Here is a 14836-nt window from a genome sequence, read left to right on the forward strand (position 1 = left end):
AACACGTGTACATCTGTGCATGTCCTCCTGGAACCCTGAGCCAGGATGGGAAAAAGTCTGATGATTCTAGTGGAGAAAAGAGGTGGAAGGTGCACTGGGATGACCCAGCTCTGACCCCTGAGCACCACAGAAGGGAGTGAAGAGGCCCCGCAGGTCCACGTGGAGCAGAACTAGGAGCACCGGTGTTTAAAGGAACTAACTTTAGGGATAGTTAGTTGTGCACTGGGGTTCTGTGTTCTAGACGTCCTGAAATTGAGACACTAAACTAACTCGTAATTGGTCGGGATCTTCCTATTAATGTATTTGACTCATTCCCTCAACAGATTAGAATACAGTGGTGAGTGTGGCATAGATATATGTCTTCATGGAGTTCTCTAACAGATGAGCTCAGTAAACAGGGAACACAGGGACTTCCCTGGTGGTACAGTGGATGAGTCTGCCTGCTAAAGCTAATGCAGGGAACACAGGTTCAGTCCCTCGTCTGGGAAGATATATGTGGTGGAGCAATTAAGCCCATGCACCACAACTACTAAGCCCACGGTCTACAGCCCAGGAGCTGTAGAACCTGTGCTCTGCAGCAAAAGCCCATACAATGAGAAGCCCATGCTCTCCATAACTAGAGCATTGCTGCCCACTCGCAGAAATGAAGACCCAGTGCAACCAACAATAAATTATAGAAAATAAACAGGGAACGTGGAAGAAGGTTCAGCCAGGAGGCATAGCATGGAACCAAACTGCCTGGTCTTTCTAAGGCTCAGAACTTCATTTTGCCTTAGTTAACTACCCACTCAGAACAGGCTAGCTATGCTGCTGTAATGAACAACCCTAAAGCCACATGTGATTTAGAACCAGAGACGTTTTTAATCTCACACATGTCCAACTTGGGGCCAAATAGTTTCTGTTCCACATTATCTGAGTGATGGAGGTTGGTGGAGCTTCAATCATGTCTGGAATGTAGCCCATCTATGGAAGGGGAAAGGAATGTGAAAAATTGTTGTTAAAATTTTCTCACATTTTTCTTTGTCAAAGTATCACACAGGCATGCCTATCTTTAGGGACGGAGAAGTGCAATCCTGCCGTATGCCAGAAGGAAAATAAAAAATAAAGTTTTAATCAATTCTAATGGCTATCAGCAAATGTCCAGGCTCTCTAGGCTTAATACCTATTGTTTAGCCACAAGTCGTGTCTGACTCGGCAACCCCATGGACTGCAGTGCACCAGGCTCCTCTGTCCTCCAATGTCTCCCAGAGTTTGCTCAAATTCATGTCCTTTGAGTTGCTGATGCTATCTAACCAGAGTTGGACACTATCTCAGCAGAGTCCTCTGTTGCCCCCTTTTCCTTTTGCCTTCAATCTTTCCCAGTATCAGAGCCTTTTCCAGTGAGTCGGCTCTTCCCATCAGGTGGTCAGAGTATTGGAGCTTCAGCAACAATCCTTCCAATGAATATTCAGGATTGATTTCCTTTAGGATTTGATCTCCTTGCTGCCCAAAGGACTCTCGAGTTTTCTCCAGCACCACAGTTTTAAAGCATCAGGTTTTCAGCACTCAGCCTTCTTTATGGTCCAGCTCTTCTGTCAACACATGACTACTGGAAAAACCAAAACTTTGACTGTATGGACTTTTATCAGCAAAGGGATGCTTTTAAATATGCTAAGTTTGTCATAACTTTTCTGACAAGGAGCAGGCATCTTTTAATTTCATGGCTGCAATCACCATCCACAGTGATTTTGAAGCCCAAGAAAATAAAATCTGCCACTGCTTCCACTTTTTCCTCTTCTATTCGCCATGAAGTAATGGGACCAGATGCCATGATCTCAGTTTTCTGAATCTTGAGTTTTAAGCCAACTTTTTCACTCTCCTCTTTGACCCCCATCAAGAGATTCTTTAGTTCCTCTTCACTTTCTGTCATTATAGTATCATCTGCATATCTGAGGTTGTTGACATTTCTCCAGGAAATCTTGATTCCAGCTTGTGATCATCCTAATACCTTTGCTGCTAAGTCACTTCAGTCGTGTCCGACTCTGTGCGACCTCATAGATGGCAGCCCACCAGGCTCCCCTGCCCCTGGGATTCTCCAGGCAAGAACACTGGAGTGGGTTGCCATTTCCTTCTCCAACTCATGAAAGTGAAAAGTGAAAGTGAAGTCGCTCAGTCGTATCCGACTCTTAGCGACCCCATGGACTGCAGCCTATCAGGCTCCTCTGTCCATGGGATATTCCAGGCAAGAGTACTGGAGTAGGGTGCCATTGCCTTCTCTTTAGGGGCTGGTTTTGTGACAGTCCTGGGTATAATCCCTTGAAAAGGTTTCCCTTCTCTTGCCACCTTCACCCTCTAATCAGCAAACAAACTTGAAGGGTAGGGAAGAAGGGAGAAGAATTTACTGAGTTCTTGTAAGGCAATTTACCAGCTTACCAATGCACTGCATTTCTTCTTATCTTCCAGCTTCACTTTGGCTAATCTAGTCTGGGAACAGGCATTCATTAGCTTTTTAGTACGGCATATAGTGCTGAGTAATAGGAGAAACTGTGGCGTCACAGAAGAAAAAAAAAGGTAGATGCCAACAAGATTTTAGATCTGGATTGTGACTAAGACCATTAAACCTTTCAAATTTACAATTAGATGGCATTCTATACTGCCCCAAATCTCAGCTTAGGACAGAAGAAAACAAGTGGTTTCTGGTGGGTAGTTGCTATGAACCAAATTGTGTCCTCCGACCACCACCCACCCCGCCCAAACTGCAAAACTTTGGGAGATAATATGTTTAGATGAAGGTATCAATGTCCTTGTAAGGGATACAAAAGAGCTTGCTCTCTCCGCCATGTGAGGGCACAGTAAGAAGGGCACCCTATACAAGCCCCAGGAAAAGAGCTCTCAACTGAAACTGACCATTCTGGTGCCTTCATCTTATGCTTCTAACTGGAGAGAACTGTGAGAAAGTAAATTTGTTTTCTTAAGCTACCCAGTCTATGGTAGTTTGTTACCATACACTGAGCAGCCCAAGACTGTATTGGTGTAGAAGTTCATCAGTAACTCAGTAAGCATCAAACATCGTAACCAAACCCAACTGTTTTGTCTCTAGGGTATTTTGTTGTTGTTGTTTTTTAATACTTTTAAATCTCTTTAATACACCTGGAGTTTATTTTGATAAAAGGTGTAAAGAGATGGTCTCACTTGTCCCCTCGGCCTGCCTCACCCACAAATTAACCAATTATTCTGTTCTGCAACCTTTAGTAAAATTCTTCTACCCCAACAATTTGTGATCCTGCTGTCCCTAGTCTTTTACACTTTAGACTTAAGTTGGACTGAAACCTTTAAAATGTACTTTTACCTTAAAATTGCATTAAAATTCTGCTACAGTTCAAATTTAGTATTAAATTGTTCTTCTCAACAAGACTATCACTGAAATGGCTTGATGTAGAACTTCACCTGGAGAAACTGAAGGTGACAGAGGGTTAGTTTCCCCTGGGTCAGTGGTGTAGCATATGGCCCTAGGATCACGGAGTGCCAAAGTTGTATCTTTGGGGCTTCCTGGTGGCTCAGTGGTAGAGAATCTGGCTGCCAATGCAGGAGACACAGGTTCAATCCCTGGGTCAAGAAAATCCTGTGGAGAAGGAAATGGCAACCCATTCCAGTATTCTTGCCTGGGAACTTCCAGGCACAGAGGAGCCTGACTGGGCTTTAGCCCATGGGGTTGCAAAAGAGTCAGGATTTAGCAACTGAACAACGACATTTTATCTAGAGTCTCAGATTCTGGAAGGTGAATCTGGATTCCTCCTAGTTTAAGCGCCCTTGGACAATTTATGCAACCTTTCAGAGCTTCAGTTTCCTCTTCTCTAAAATGGGTACAATCACCGTATTTATCTTATAGGTTTAGAATGAAATTAAAATAAGTTCATAAAACGCTTAGCGTGTTGCTTGACACAAAGGACGCAGTTATTACTGCCCAACCTCTCAGAGCTCGTCAGTAACAGAAGCCAGGCTAAAGATCTGGTGTTCTAATTCCTTGCCTGCGTGCGTGCTAAGTCGCTTCAGTCGTGTCCGACTCTTTGCGACCCTATGGACCATCGGCTCCTCTGTCCATGGGATTCTCCAGGCGAGAATACTGGAGCGCGTTGCCATTTCCTTCTCCAGTTCTAATTCCTCGCCTAGTGTTTTTTCCCACCTTGTCGCAGGGAACGTGTCGCGGTTCCACGCCTACGAGATTAGCATAATCGTGACCGACAGGAGCAGGCCCTCAGACGCCAAAGACTGGCCGCCAGAACTGCGCCTGCGCGAGCGTCTCCCCGCCCTACGCGCCGCACGACGTGACGCAACGCGCCTGCGCCCTGGGCCCTGCTCGACCTCTAGGACTTACCCAGGAGGCAACGCTTCTGTGTCAGGTCAACATGGCGGGCCGGCCAGCTGGTAAGTGACGGGCGGCCTACCTGGCGGGCCTCGCTGCGCTGAACCTTTTATACTCGTAGCAACTTGCTTCTCTCCCTGTGCTCGGTCTAAAAGGGCGGGTTTTTGGCGGGAGGGAAGGAGGCGGCTCCAGCCCACCTTGGGCCCACCCCCATTCCGTCTCCAGGGCCTGCTGTTGGTGAAGTTGCTCGCGGTGGCCCCCATAGCCCTGGCGCTCCGGATGCTCGAGCTCTGAGCCCTTCTCCTCTCGACCTTAGAAGAAGTTCAGGGGCTCCAGGAGATAGATAGTGGCTCTCAACCCAAGTGAACCGAGCGTTTACTGTGAGCATTTACTGTCGTGTGCGTTAGCTAGGTCCGTTCTTTCAGCGCAAGGAGGACAGTGTCAGTTTTCCTTGTAGGCGATAAAATAACTGAGGCGAAGTGGCCGGAGGAAACAGAATTGGAAGCCTCGCTGAACCTCTCGCGCTTCTCAAACGGAATTTAGAGGCAGCTGAGTGAGTGAGGGTTACGGCGAAGCTTCAGTTTAATGACCTTGGCTTATCTGGAACATCCACTTGGTCTTTGGATTTGGAGACATTTGCATCTATTCTAGGTATTGGAACAGATGTGTTTATTATGGAATAGAACGCAGATATTACTGGAATATTTAAACAACGTGAAAAAATACAGTTCTCTCCCCACTCCTTCCCCACCCCGCCTTTTTTGTCAGTCCCTAACCCGCCTGCCAGTGCAGGAGACGCGGGTTGGAACCCCGGGTGGGGAAGATCCTGTGGAGTAGGAAATAGCAACCCGCTTTAGTATTGCCTGAAAAATTCCATAGACAGTGGAAGCTGGTGGGCTGCAGTCCATGGGGTCGCAAAGAGTCGCAGGTGACTGAACACACACATACCTCCTAGCTTTTTAAAAAAAATATTGGTCCCTATTTCTGTACCCCCAGCAGTTGTGAAGCTATTAGGAAACACCAGATTGCCAGAACAATTCGTTAACCTAAATGACATTGAGCTTTTGGGGAGTGGCGGAGACATTTAAAAATTCATAATTTCCTTAACTAGACAACTACTGAAGACATTGTGCTTCAGTGCTGTGTTTGGAAACTACGTAGACCTGGCCTCAGCTCCCATCACTGGCTGCCTCTGATCTTGGATGGGATAACTTATGTAATACTTATTGCTCTTTTGCAAGGACGGGGCGGGTTGTAAGTAACTCACGCTTGGGAGTAAAACAAATAGAATAGTGTCTGGCACACAGTAAGTGTTCAGTGAATATTAAACATTATTACCATCACTGGTAAATATGTTTTCAAGTAATTCTCTCCTACAAATGTGTCTGTAGATTGTTGACGATTTGTTGTTATTTTAGAAGCAACATTATACACCTGGTGCTTAATTTCCAAAGGGAGTTACCAAAGCTGTGATGTCTAAGAGGTTGAATCAAAAGAGAGTTTGTTTTCCCTCCTTGCTTAGGGACTATCCCTAAGACACAATTTTAAAAGAAGACTTAAACTTTCCGGACTTCCCTCTCTGGACCACGTCTCTCCTGGAAACCTCAGACACTGTCATGTTGCCTTTAGCTCCTACTGGGTCACCCATCAAGCTCAGTTCTGTTTCGGAAAGAGTTTTAACATGACCTGTTTCTCCTCATACACTTTGAAATATTCATTCCCTCCATGGAAAGTTAGCTGCTGGGGAAGAGGGAAATGTGCTTCTTTTACTAGTCCATATGGGATCAAAACCCTCCCAGAAATACATATATTTTTAAAGAGGGTAGCCAAGTGAAATAAAAGTAATGTAAAATAAAAGTTTTGGAAGATGGGGGTCATTTAGATCTGCTAGTGTATCCTGAAATCTCATCTTTTCATACAACTCCCAACTCCCTTGAAAAGTTATTTAAAAAGTTATTTCCTGTAACCTGTTTCTGAAATTGCAAATAATGGAGAAGTTCCCAGTTTCCTTTCCACCCCCCACTCCTTTAATTCTGATGGCAGCAAGGGGGCATAATGGAATGGGATGCTTGACCTGAAAAGCTGGAGTGGCGATACAGTTGGCCCTCTGTCCTCTGGTTCCACACTGGAGAATTCAGCCAACCTCCTGATGGAAAATACTTTGAAGAAAAAAATTCACAGAGTTCAAAAAAACAAAACTTGAACTTGCTGCTCTCAGCCATCTATTTACATAGCATTTATTTTGTATTTACACCTATTTACATCGCTCTTACATTGTATTAAGGTGGCAGTGGTAGTAAAGAATCCCTCTGGAGACTCAAGAGATGTGGGTTTGATCCCTGGGTTGGGAAGATTGCCTGGAGGAGGAAATGGCAACCCCCTTCAGTATTCTTTCCTGGAAAATCTGAGGGACTGAGGAGCCTGGTGGGCTACAATCCATATAGGGTTGCAAAGAGTCATACACGACTGAGCGACTAAGCACAGCCCAGAGAAAATTTAAAATAGGAAAACATGCTTGGATTATATGCAAACACTGTACCGTTTTATATGGGAGACTTGAGCCTCTTGGAGTTTGGTATCTGAGGGGGGTCCTGAAATCAATCCCTTGCAGATAGTGAGGGACTGTAACCATACCTATAGGTCTTTCAGGTGTTTGAGTTTATCCTTTTTCCTTACTGTCCAGTTTTTACCTGCAATCACTTTTGTTGATAGACATAGTGAGCAGTTTTTACCTACAATATATAGAGTATATACTTTTAAAAGAAATTCCTTCCTGTGTTTGCACAGGAAGTAGGATTATTAGCAATTAATAGTCTGACTATCAGTTTCAGCATCAAGCAAGTGGCTGGAGGGTATTCGAAAATGGTATTACAATGCTGCTGGGTTCAATAAACTGGGTGAGTATTTGTGCTCCTTATTTTGTTTTCTTCTTTTTCTGAGTATAGTGCTTTTGTAGGAGTACTACTATATTATGGATCTTCAGAATAAATGAACTATTCGTACCTGTGTACCTTAAATTTTAAAATTAAGTCACATTTTATTGTTAAATCCATTTCCTTTTTATTATTGAGAAGAGAGGGATGGAATTGTCCCAAATGTATGAGGTGGACATGATTTATGTTCTTGAAATATGAGAGCAGAACATTTTCCTTATTATATGTTCCCTCTCTCAGCTCCTCTCCTTAGCATTTTAAAATTTAAGTTATGTGAACTTTGAAAGTAGAGATTTTTCAAATGTTAAAATTGTCTGCTGTCTTTACAGTTAGTTGATTTCTGAACTTTTTTTAGAACTTTATACTTTGTGGTGAACTTCATCTTTTGTAACTGAAGCCTGATGGAAGCATCATTAAATGCTAATGGTTCCTTAGTACACTGTCATTTTAAGGTTCTTTAATTCCTCGAGCTCAGAATTGCAAACTATAATAAGGTAGAGACGTGGTTTATTGATAAGTGTTTAAAAACACAGTAGACATTTTAAATGTTTTTAAAAATTACTGTAGATAAAATGTGAACTTTGTGGAAATACATTTTAAAGACTCATTGTTTCCACAGTACCATTTAAGAAATAATCCATTAAATAACCCATTATTGTATGTGAAATTGCATTGAGTTTCCATCATAACTATTTCTGGATATATCACCCAAGTTAATGACTTAAGTTATAAGTCAAAATTTTACTTCTTTTTTAAAAAGTTATTTTCAAGATGCATATTCATTCTAACTTGTTTTTTACCATAGGCTTAATGCGAGATGACACAATATATGAGAATGACGATGTAAAAGAAGCCATAAGAAGGCTTCCTGAGAACCTTTATAATGATAGAGTGTTTCGCATTAAGAGAGCACTGGACCTCAGCATGAGGCAGCAGATCCTGCCTAAAGAGCAGTGGACAAAATATGAGGAGGTAGGACAGTTTTTTTGTATTTGATAATGTTGGCCACTAAGGGTTGAATATTAGAAACAAAGAACACATTGATTGTATAGTGCTTTAGAGTTCTTAAAGTTGTGTCAGATCAACATCCTTATGATAGTCTCATGAGGTTAGAGCAAATGTTAGCTCTGTTTTCAAGATAAACACATTGAGATTTAGCGATGAAGTGACTTTCCAGATCACTAAACCCATCCCTGAGATAGAGATACAGGAGTAGAATCCAGGTCTTCTCCCTCCCAGGCCATGCTCTCCTTTTGCACTCTGCTCGAATGAAGAAAGGGTGTTTATGTGATCAGCCCATTTAGTGGCTTTCTGGCTCCTAGAAAGGACTCTAAAGCAATCCCTCACCCCTTGGACTGCATTGAAACTAGGCCAAATTTGTGGACTCTCATTCCTTTCTCTTTGACAGACCCTCTGATATCAGAACGGCTTATTACAATATTTTTGTGGCATTTTACATAAATGAAAAGCAGATAGTTTTTAGTCTGCTTGAGAATATATTTTCTTAAGTTGGAAATAAGTTTTGTAGATTTCTTTTGTTGTTTAATACCTGTTGAATATTTGGGATATATCAATATGTGATGATGGCATATAATATTTTTCTTTTGTTCATTCTTTAGGATAAATTCTACCTTGAACCGTATCTGAAAGAGGTTATTCGGGAAAGAAAAGAGAGAGAAGAATGGGCAAAGAAATAATTTAACTGTCCTCAAGTATTTTTATGAAGTTGGTTAAACCTGAAATGTACAATGTAGAACTATTTGGGCTGTAAATGTATTACTTTAAATAAATATAATTGTTGGAGTTTTGGAGTTCTAAACCTTATTCTGAATAACTACTGAATTTATGTTGCTACTGTAGATTAGCAAGATATCTCGAAGCCCCAGCAGGGCCTTCCTTGCAAGGATGGACTGGAGCAAGAAACAACCACCAGGGACTTTGTTTTATCTGAAGTAAATAGCACAGGGCTTCCCACGTGGGGCTGGTCGTAAAGAATCCTCTTACCAGTGCAGGAGACATAAGAGATGTGGGTTCAATCCCTGTGTTGGGAAGGTCCCCTGGAGAAGGAAATGGCAACCCACGCCATCCAGTATTCTTGCCTGGAGAATCCCTGTGGACAGAGGATCCTGGCGGGCTACAGTCCATAAGATCAGAGAGTCAGACACGACTGAAGCGACTTAGCATAACGTATATAAACAGCAGCAGACTGGCTCTCAAACTTTGAAAGTTACTGAACAAAAGGAGAGAGGATGCACTTCCTAGTCTGCCAGGATTGGGATATCAGAAAATAAAAAGTAGAAAAAGGCGAGACACTTTTCAGCTCCCAGTGGCTTTTCCACTTAGGAAGCGACCATTAAAGTCTATTGTGGGACTCCCCTGGCAGTCCAGTGGTTAAGATGCCATGCTTCCATTGATTGCAGGGGCACAGGTTCAATCCTTGGTCAGGGAACCTAAGATTCTACATGCTTAGGGGTGCAGCCAGAAAAAAAAAAAAGATCTGTTGTAAGCATTGGATAGTAATATTTAAAAGTAAAGCTACAGTCCAGTTACATATTAGAACCATTCTATAATGTCATCATTCCCACCCCTAAATTCTAAAATGCTTACTTCGCTGAAAGTGAGAACACAGAACCACAGCAAGTAGGGAAAGGAATTGTGGAACCTGCAGTCTACAGTGTTCCACAAGCCAGTGCTGTGTATGGTAGACCATCTCTAATTGGGATTTTACCTTGAACGAGTGTGAAAAACAATTCTTGTATTTAGAGGCATGCCCCAGAGATACAGTGAGTTCAAGTCCAGACCACCACAATAAAGCAAATACTATAATAAAGTGAGTCACACAGTTTTTGGTTTCCCAGTGCATGTAAAAATTACAACTGTACAATTAAGTGTGTAGTAACACTGCTTTAAAAAACCAATATATGTACCTTAACTAAGATAGATTCTTGCTAAAAAATCTTATCATTTAAGCCTTCAGCAAGTTATACTAATAACATCAGAAATTACTGATCACCATAACAAATACAATGAGTTTGAAATGTTTCAAGAATTGCCGAAATGTCACAAAGACATGAATTCCAAATGCTTTTGGAAATTGGCACCAATAAAAGTGCTGGACACGGTTGCCACAAACCTCCCATTTGTAAAAAATATATACATGTGAAGCCTAATAAAGGAAGTATGCCTGTAGTTAAAATTCGTGAAACAATCAGAAGTGGGTGTGTACATTCGACATATATTTTTGTTACAGAATGAGAAAATTTGACAAACGTTTCACTTTAAAGGGCAAGATTCCTTTATTAGAGTGAGGTACTAGATTCAGCCACTAGGTGGCGATGCGCTACAACTTGACTTAAAGGGACCCAGCACCACCACTGCTGAAGGTTTATCCATTGTGTACCCCCACTCCTTCCCCTTCATTTTTCAGGATGACAACACCTTATGAGGTTTATGGCCATCAGGAGAATTTACTACTAAGCTATATACTGATGTAATGAAATCTAATATATGAGAGTAATGAATTATGAGATGTTATTTAGTTTCAGAATTTTATTACTTCAATCAGTTTGGACCATGTTTCCTTTTATATGATTGCTCACTCTTTAAACATACCAGATGACTGTATAAGGAACACCTAATAAAGTCTAAAGATGTTAAAATACATATATTTTATTTGCCATAATTTGTTTAAATTCTGGTTATACTGGTGTTCATATTAAAAGCCACAACATGTTATAAGCTGAGATCTCAGGTCAGATGGTGCCTCTGAACTATATTTTGCTAAGAAATTTCTTTGTATGTGTTAACAATTGAGCAAGGAGGAAGAACTGAATTGTTAAAAGGTGGTTAATTTTTAGCATAGATTACAGAAAGCTTGTTAGTATTTGAGTGGGTTATGTATTATGACAAACTATTTAAAGTGTTATTCTGGATTCTGACTATATCTCACCTACAGTTGAAAAAAATGTATTATTTGCTTAACTTTGTATTTTAATACATTTGCCTATTTTGGCATAAATGCCAAAAATGTAATTTCAAAATAAATCCCTGTGAAATTTCTGCTAACATTATTCAATTGAATCATTGTTCTATTAGTATTCTATTTTGAAGAAAATTTTTATACATGCCTATGAAATTGTATCTATAAGTCAGAAAAGATAATTATTTGTTTTACAAGACTCAGCTTCTAATTCCTTATACATACATTTAAAACATGGTGTGCCAGTAAACTAGAAACTAGATGCCAACTATTTAGGCAATCATTATCCTTTATAGATGGACATCTCAGCTATAAAATGAAGCAGTTTATGAAATTAGTCATTATTTTAGGAACAAAACATCCTGGGTCTGTATTTTTAATTAATGCACTAACTGTTAGGATGAACTAATATTGATTGATGTATCAGTCTTGTACCAGACACTGTTCATATGTTGTCTTTTAATCCTCCCTGCAACTTTCTGACATAGATATAATTACAACCATTGTATGGAAGAAGAAATTGGGGTTGTTTATTATATGTAAACACATATATACATATATATATAAAATAAAGAAGCAACAATTAGAACCCTGTATGAAACAACTGATTGGAATTGAAAGGAGTGCCACCCGGCTGTCTGCTGTCACCCTGTTTGTTTAACCTATACACTGAGCACATGATGAGAAATGCCGGGCTGGATGAGTTACAAACTGGAATCAAGACAGGAGGAACATTGATAACCTCAGACTAGCAGATGATAACCACTCTAATGGCAGAAAGTGAAGAGGAACTAAAGAGCCTCTTGATGAGGGTGAAGGAAGAGAGTGAAAGAGCCTGCTTAAAGCTAAATATTAAGAAAACTAAGATCATGGCATCTGGCCCCATTACTTCATGGCAAATAGAAGGGGAAACAGTGGAAGTAGTGACAGATTTCCTCTTGGTTCTAAAGTCACTGCAGATGGTGACTGCAGCCATGAGATCAGAAGACGATTACTTCTCGGCAGGAAAGCTATGACAAACAAACAGTGTGCTGGAAAGCAGACATTACTCTGCCAACTAAGGTCCGTATGGTAAGGCTATGGTCTTCCTGGTGGTCTCGTATAGTTGTGAGAGCTGGACCATAAGGCAGAGCATGAGAGAATTGATGCTTCCAAACTGTGGTGCTGGAAAAGACTCCTGAGAGTCCCTTGGACAACAAGGAGATCAAACCAGTCAGTCCTAAGGGAAATCAACCCTGAATATTCACTGGTAGGACTGACAGAGAAGCTGAAGCTCCAGTATTTTGGTCACATGATGCAAACAGCTGACTCATTTGAAAAGTCCCTGATGCTGGGAAAAATTGAGGGCAGAAGGAGAAAAAGGCATCAGAGGATGAGATGGCTGGAAGGCATCACTGATGCAGTGGACATGAACTTGGGCAAACTTTGGAAGATGGTGAGGGACAGAGAGGGCTGGCGTGCTGCAGTCCATGGGATCGCAAAGAGTCGGACACGACTGGGCAACTAAACAACAACATATATATATATATATTTGGTGTGTGCTTTCTGTGTCTCATGCTAGGCAGAAGCTAGGTGTAGGATGGACTGTTTGAACATTGGCACTGTTGACATTTTGGGCTGGATAATTGTTTGTTGTGGGGCTTTCCTGTACATTGTAGAGTGTTCAGTAGCATCATCATTTTCCTCCAGTTCTGGCCACCCAAAATGTCTCTAGGCATTTGTTAAATGTTCCTCTGGGTGACAGAATTGCCTCTACTTGAAAATCACCAGTACAGGGGATACAAAGGGAGAAACCAAGATGGTGGAGATTGACATGTAAATAGACATATAAATATGTAATATATGTAAACAAGTGTGTAAATTATTTGTAAAACTATATACACTGGGTGTTACAGATACGTGGAAAAGGGAAAACTAAATCAATTTGGCAGGTGATCAGAGAACACCCACTGACAACTTAGCAGAATCCAAAAGAGTAAGCAGAGCCAGCCAAGCTAAGTGGAGGAAGGTAAACGGGAAAGTGCAAAGCAGGGTGTATGCCAAGGAAAGAGACTTCACACTGATGGAGTGGCAAGTGTCTGGGAGCTGAGGGTGGTGGAGCCTGGAAGGTGCACGCCGCATTGAAGTGCTTGCACTTTGTGAGCAGGAGAGTGCTTGAGTAGATTCCAGCAAGTAAAAATCCCCAAAATTTTTCAAGTGAGGTTAAGGCGGATGAGTGTTAAAAGTTTCTCAATATGGAACTGCCAATTTGCTTTTTTAAGACTGTAATAATCTGTACTTTCTCTGGTGGCTCAGTGGCAAAGTATCAGCCTGGCAATGCAGGAGTTGTGGGTTCAATCCCTGGGTTGGGAAGACCCCCTGAAGAAGGAAATGGCAACCCACCCCGGTATTCTTGCCTGGGAAATCCCAAGGACAGAGGCTACAGTCCATGGGGTCACAAAAGTCTGACACAACTTATCTACTAAACAACAACAAGCAAGCAGTCCTGAGGGTTCTTTTCAGTGCACGCCTGCCTGTACCAAGTATTTCATTAAGAACAATCTTGGTGAATTTGGTTGGAGAAAGGGTTTCTTGTTTAAATTTGTGTTTCTTGGACTGAGTAGTTAAACTTGTTTCCATATGCTATTATCAAGTTGTTTTTCCTCCTTTATCATGCTCATGTCCTTTGCCTATGCATCTATTTTTATTTTCACAGCATTTTCTTTATTTGTTTAGTTTTCTTCTTAGTTCCCCTGCTTTCCCCCCCTCCCCGCCCAGTTTGGGTCAGTTTGTATGAGACCTCTATATATTTAGACAGTACTCCTTTTATTCAAATTTGCTAAAAAGATACTTTCTTATTCTGTTGTTTGAATGTTGTTCTGGTTATTTTTTGGATGCCTTTTCAACTTCGTTTATGGTGGGTTTTGTCGAATGGAAGTTTCTAATTTTTATGTAGTACAGTCTATCTGTCTTCTCCTCTGTGGTTTTGCCTTTAAGGTCATGTTTGAGAAGTCCTTGCTTTACTCCATGGTTATATAAATATCCAGTGAGGTTTTTCATCTAGTACTATTAGCTGTGAGAAGTAAAACCATAAATCTTTAATCCCTATGGAATTAGGTATATGGTGTGAGCTGCAGAGACATTACTTTGCTGACTAAGGTCCATCTAGTCAAGGCTATGGTTTTTCCAGTGGTCATGTATGGATGTGAGAGTTGAACTGTGAAGAAAGCTGAGCACCAAAGAATTGATGCTTTTGAACTATGGTGTTGGAGAAGACTCTTGAGAGTCCCTTGGACTGCAAGGAGATCCAACCAGTCCATTCTGAAGGAGATCAGCCCTGGGATTTCTTTGGAAGGAATGATGCTAAAGCTGAAACTCCAGTACTTTGGCCACCTCATGCGAAGAGTTGACTCATTGGAAAAGACCCTGATGCTGGGAGGGATTGGGGGCAGGAGGAGAAGGGGACGACAAAGGATGAGATGGCTGGATGGCATCACGGACTCGATGGATGTGAGTCTGAGTGAACTCCGGAAGTTGGTAATGGACAGGGAGGCCTGGCGTGCTGCAATTCATGGGGTCGCAAAGAGTCGGACACGACTGAGC

General features: G+C 41.5%; 1 protein-coding gene and 1 long non-coding RNA gene across 5 annotated transcripts; one reads left to right on the forward strand and one right to left on the reverse strand.

Moving 5' to 3' along the window:
* Window positions 1-838: 838 nt before the first annotated feature.
* LOC120878462 lies at window positions 839-4251 on the reverse strand. The gene is made up of 2 exons (XR_005724550.1): window positions 4163-4251; window positions 839-963 (listed from the first exon to the last, which is right to left on the reverse strand). It is a non-coding gene; the product is annotated as an uncharacterized LOC120878462 (long non-coding RNA).
* A 24-nt stretch (window positions 4252-4275) lies between these two features.
* LOC120878460 (cytochrome b-c1 complex subunit 7) lies at window positions 4276-11006 on the forward strand. Of its 4 annotated transcripts, none has more exons than XM_040261035.1 (5): window positions 4340-4404; window positions 4800-4993; window positions 7168-7239; window positions 8081-8247; window positions 8895-11006. In XM_040261035.1, exons 4-5 carry the CDS (start codon window positions 8086-8088, stop codon window positions 8970-8972), a joined length of 240 nt encoding a protein of 79 aa, XP_040116969.1. In that variant the 5' UTR covers window positions 4340-4404; window positions 4800-4993; window positions 7168-7239; window positions 8081-8085; the 3' UTR covers window positions 8973-11006. The 4 variants fall into 4 exon arrangements, 2 of the variants coding, with proteins under 2 accessions (XP_040116968.1, XP_040116969.1); XR_005724547.1 differs by having other exon boundaries at window positions 4383-4404; window positions 4568-4993; XM_040261034.1 differs by lacking the exon at window positions 4800-4993 and having other exon boundaries at window positions 4276-4404.
* The last annotated feature ends 3830 nt before the right edge of the window (window positions 11007-14836 follow it).

This window comes from Oryx dammah, unplaced genomic scaffold, assembly GCF_014754425.2.
Source record: "Oryx dammah isolate SB20612 unplaced genomic scaffold, SCBI_Odam_1.1 HiC_scaffold_19, whole genome shotgun sequence".
Lineage (NCBI taxonomy): Eukaryota > Metazoa > Chordata > Mammalia > Artiodactyla > Bovidae > Oryx > Oryx dammah.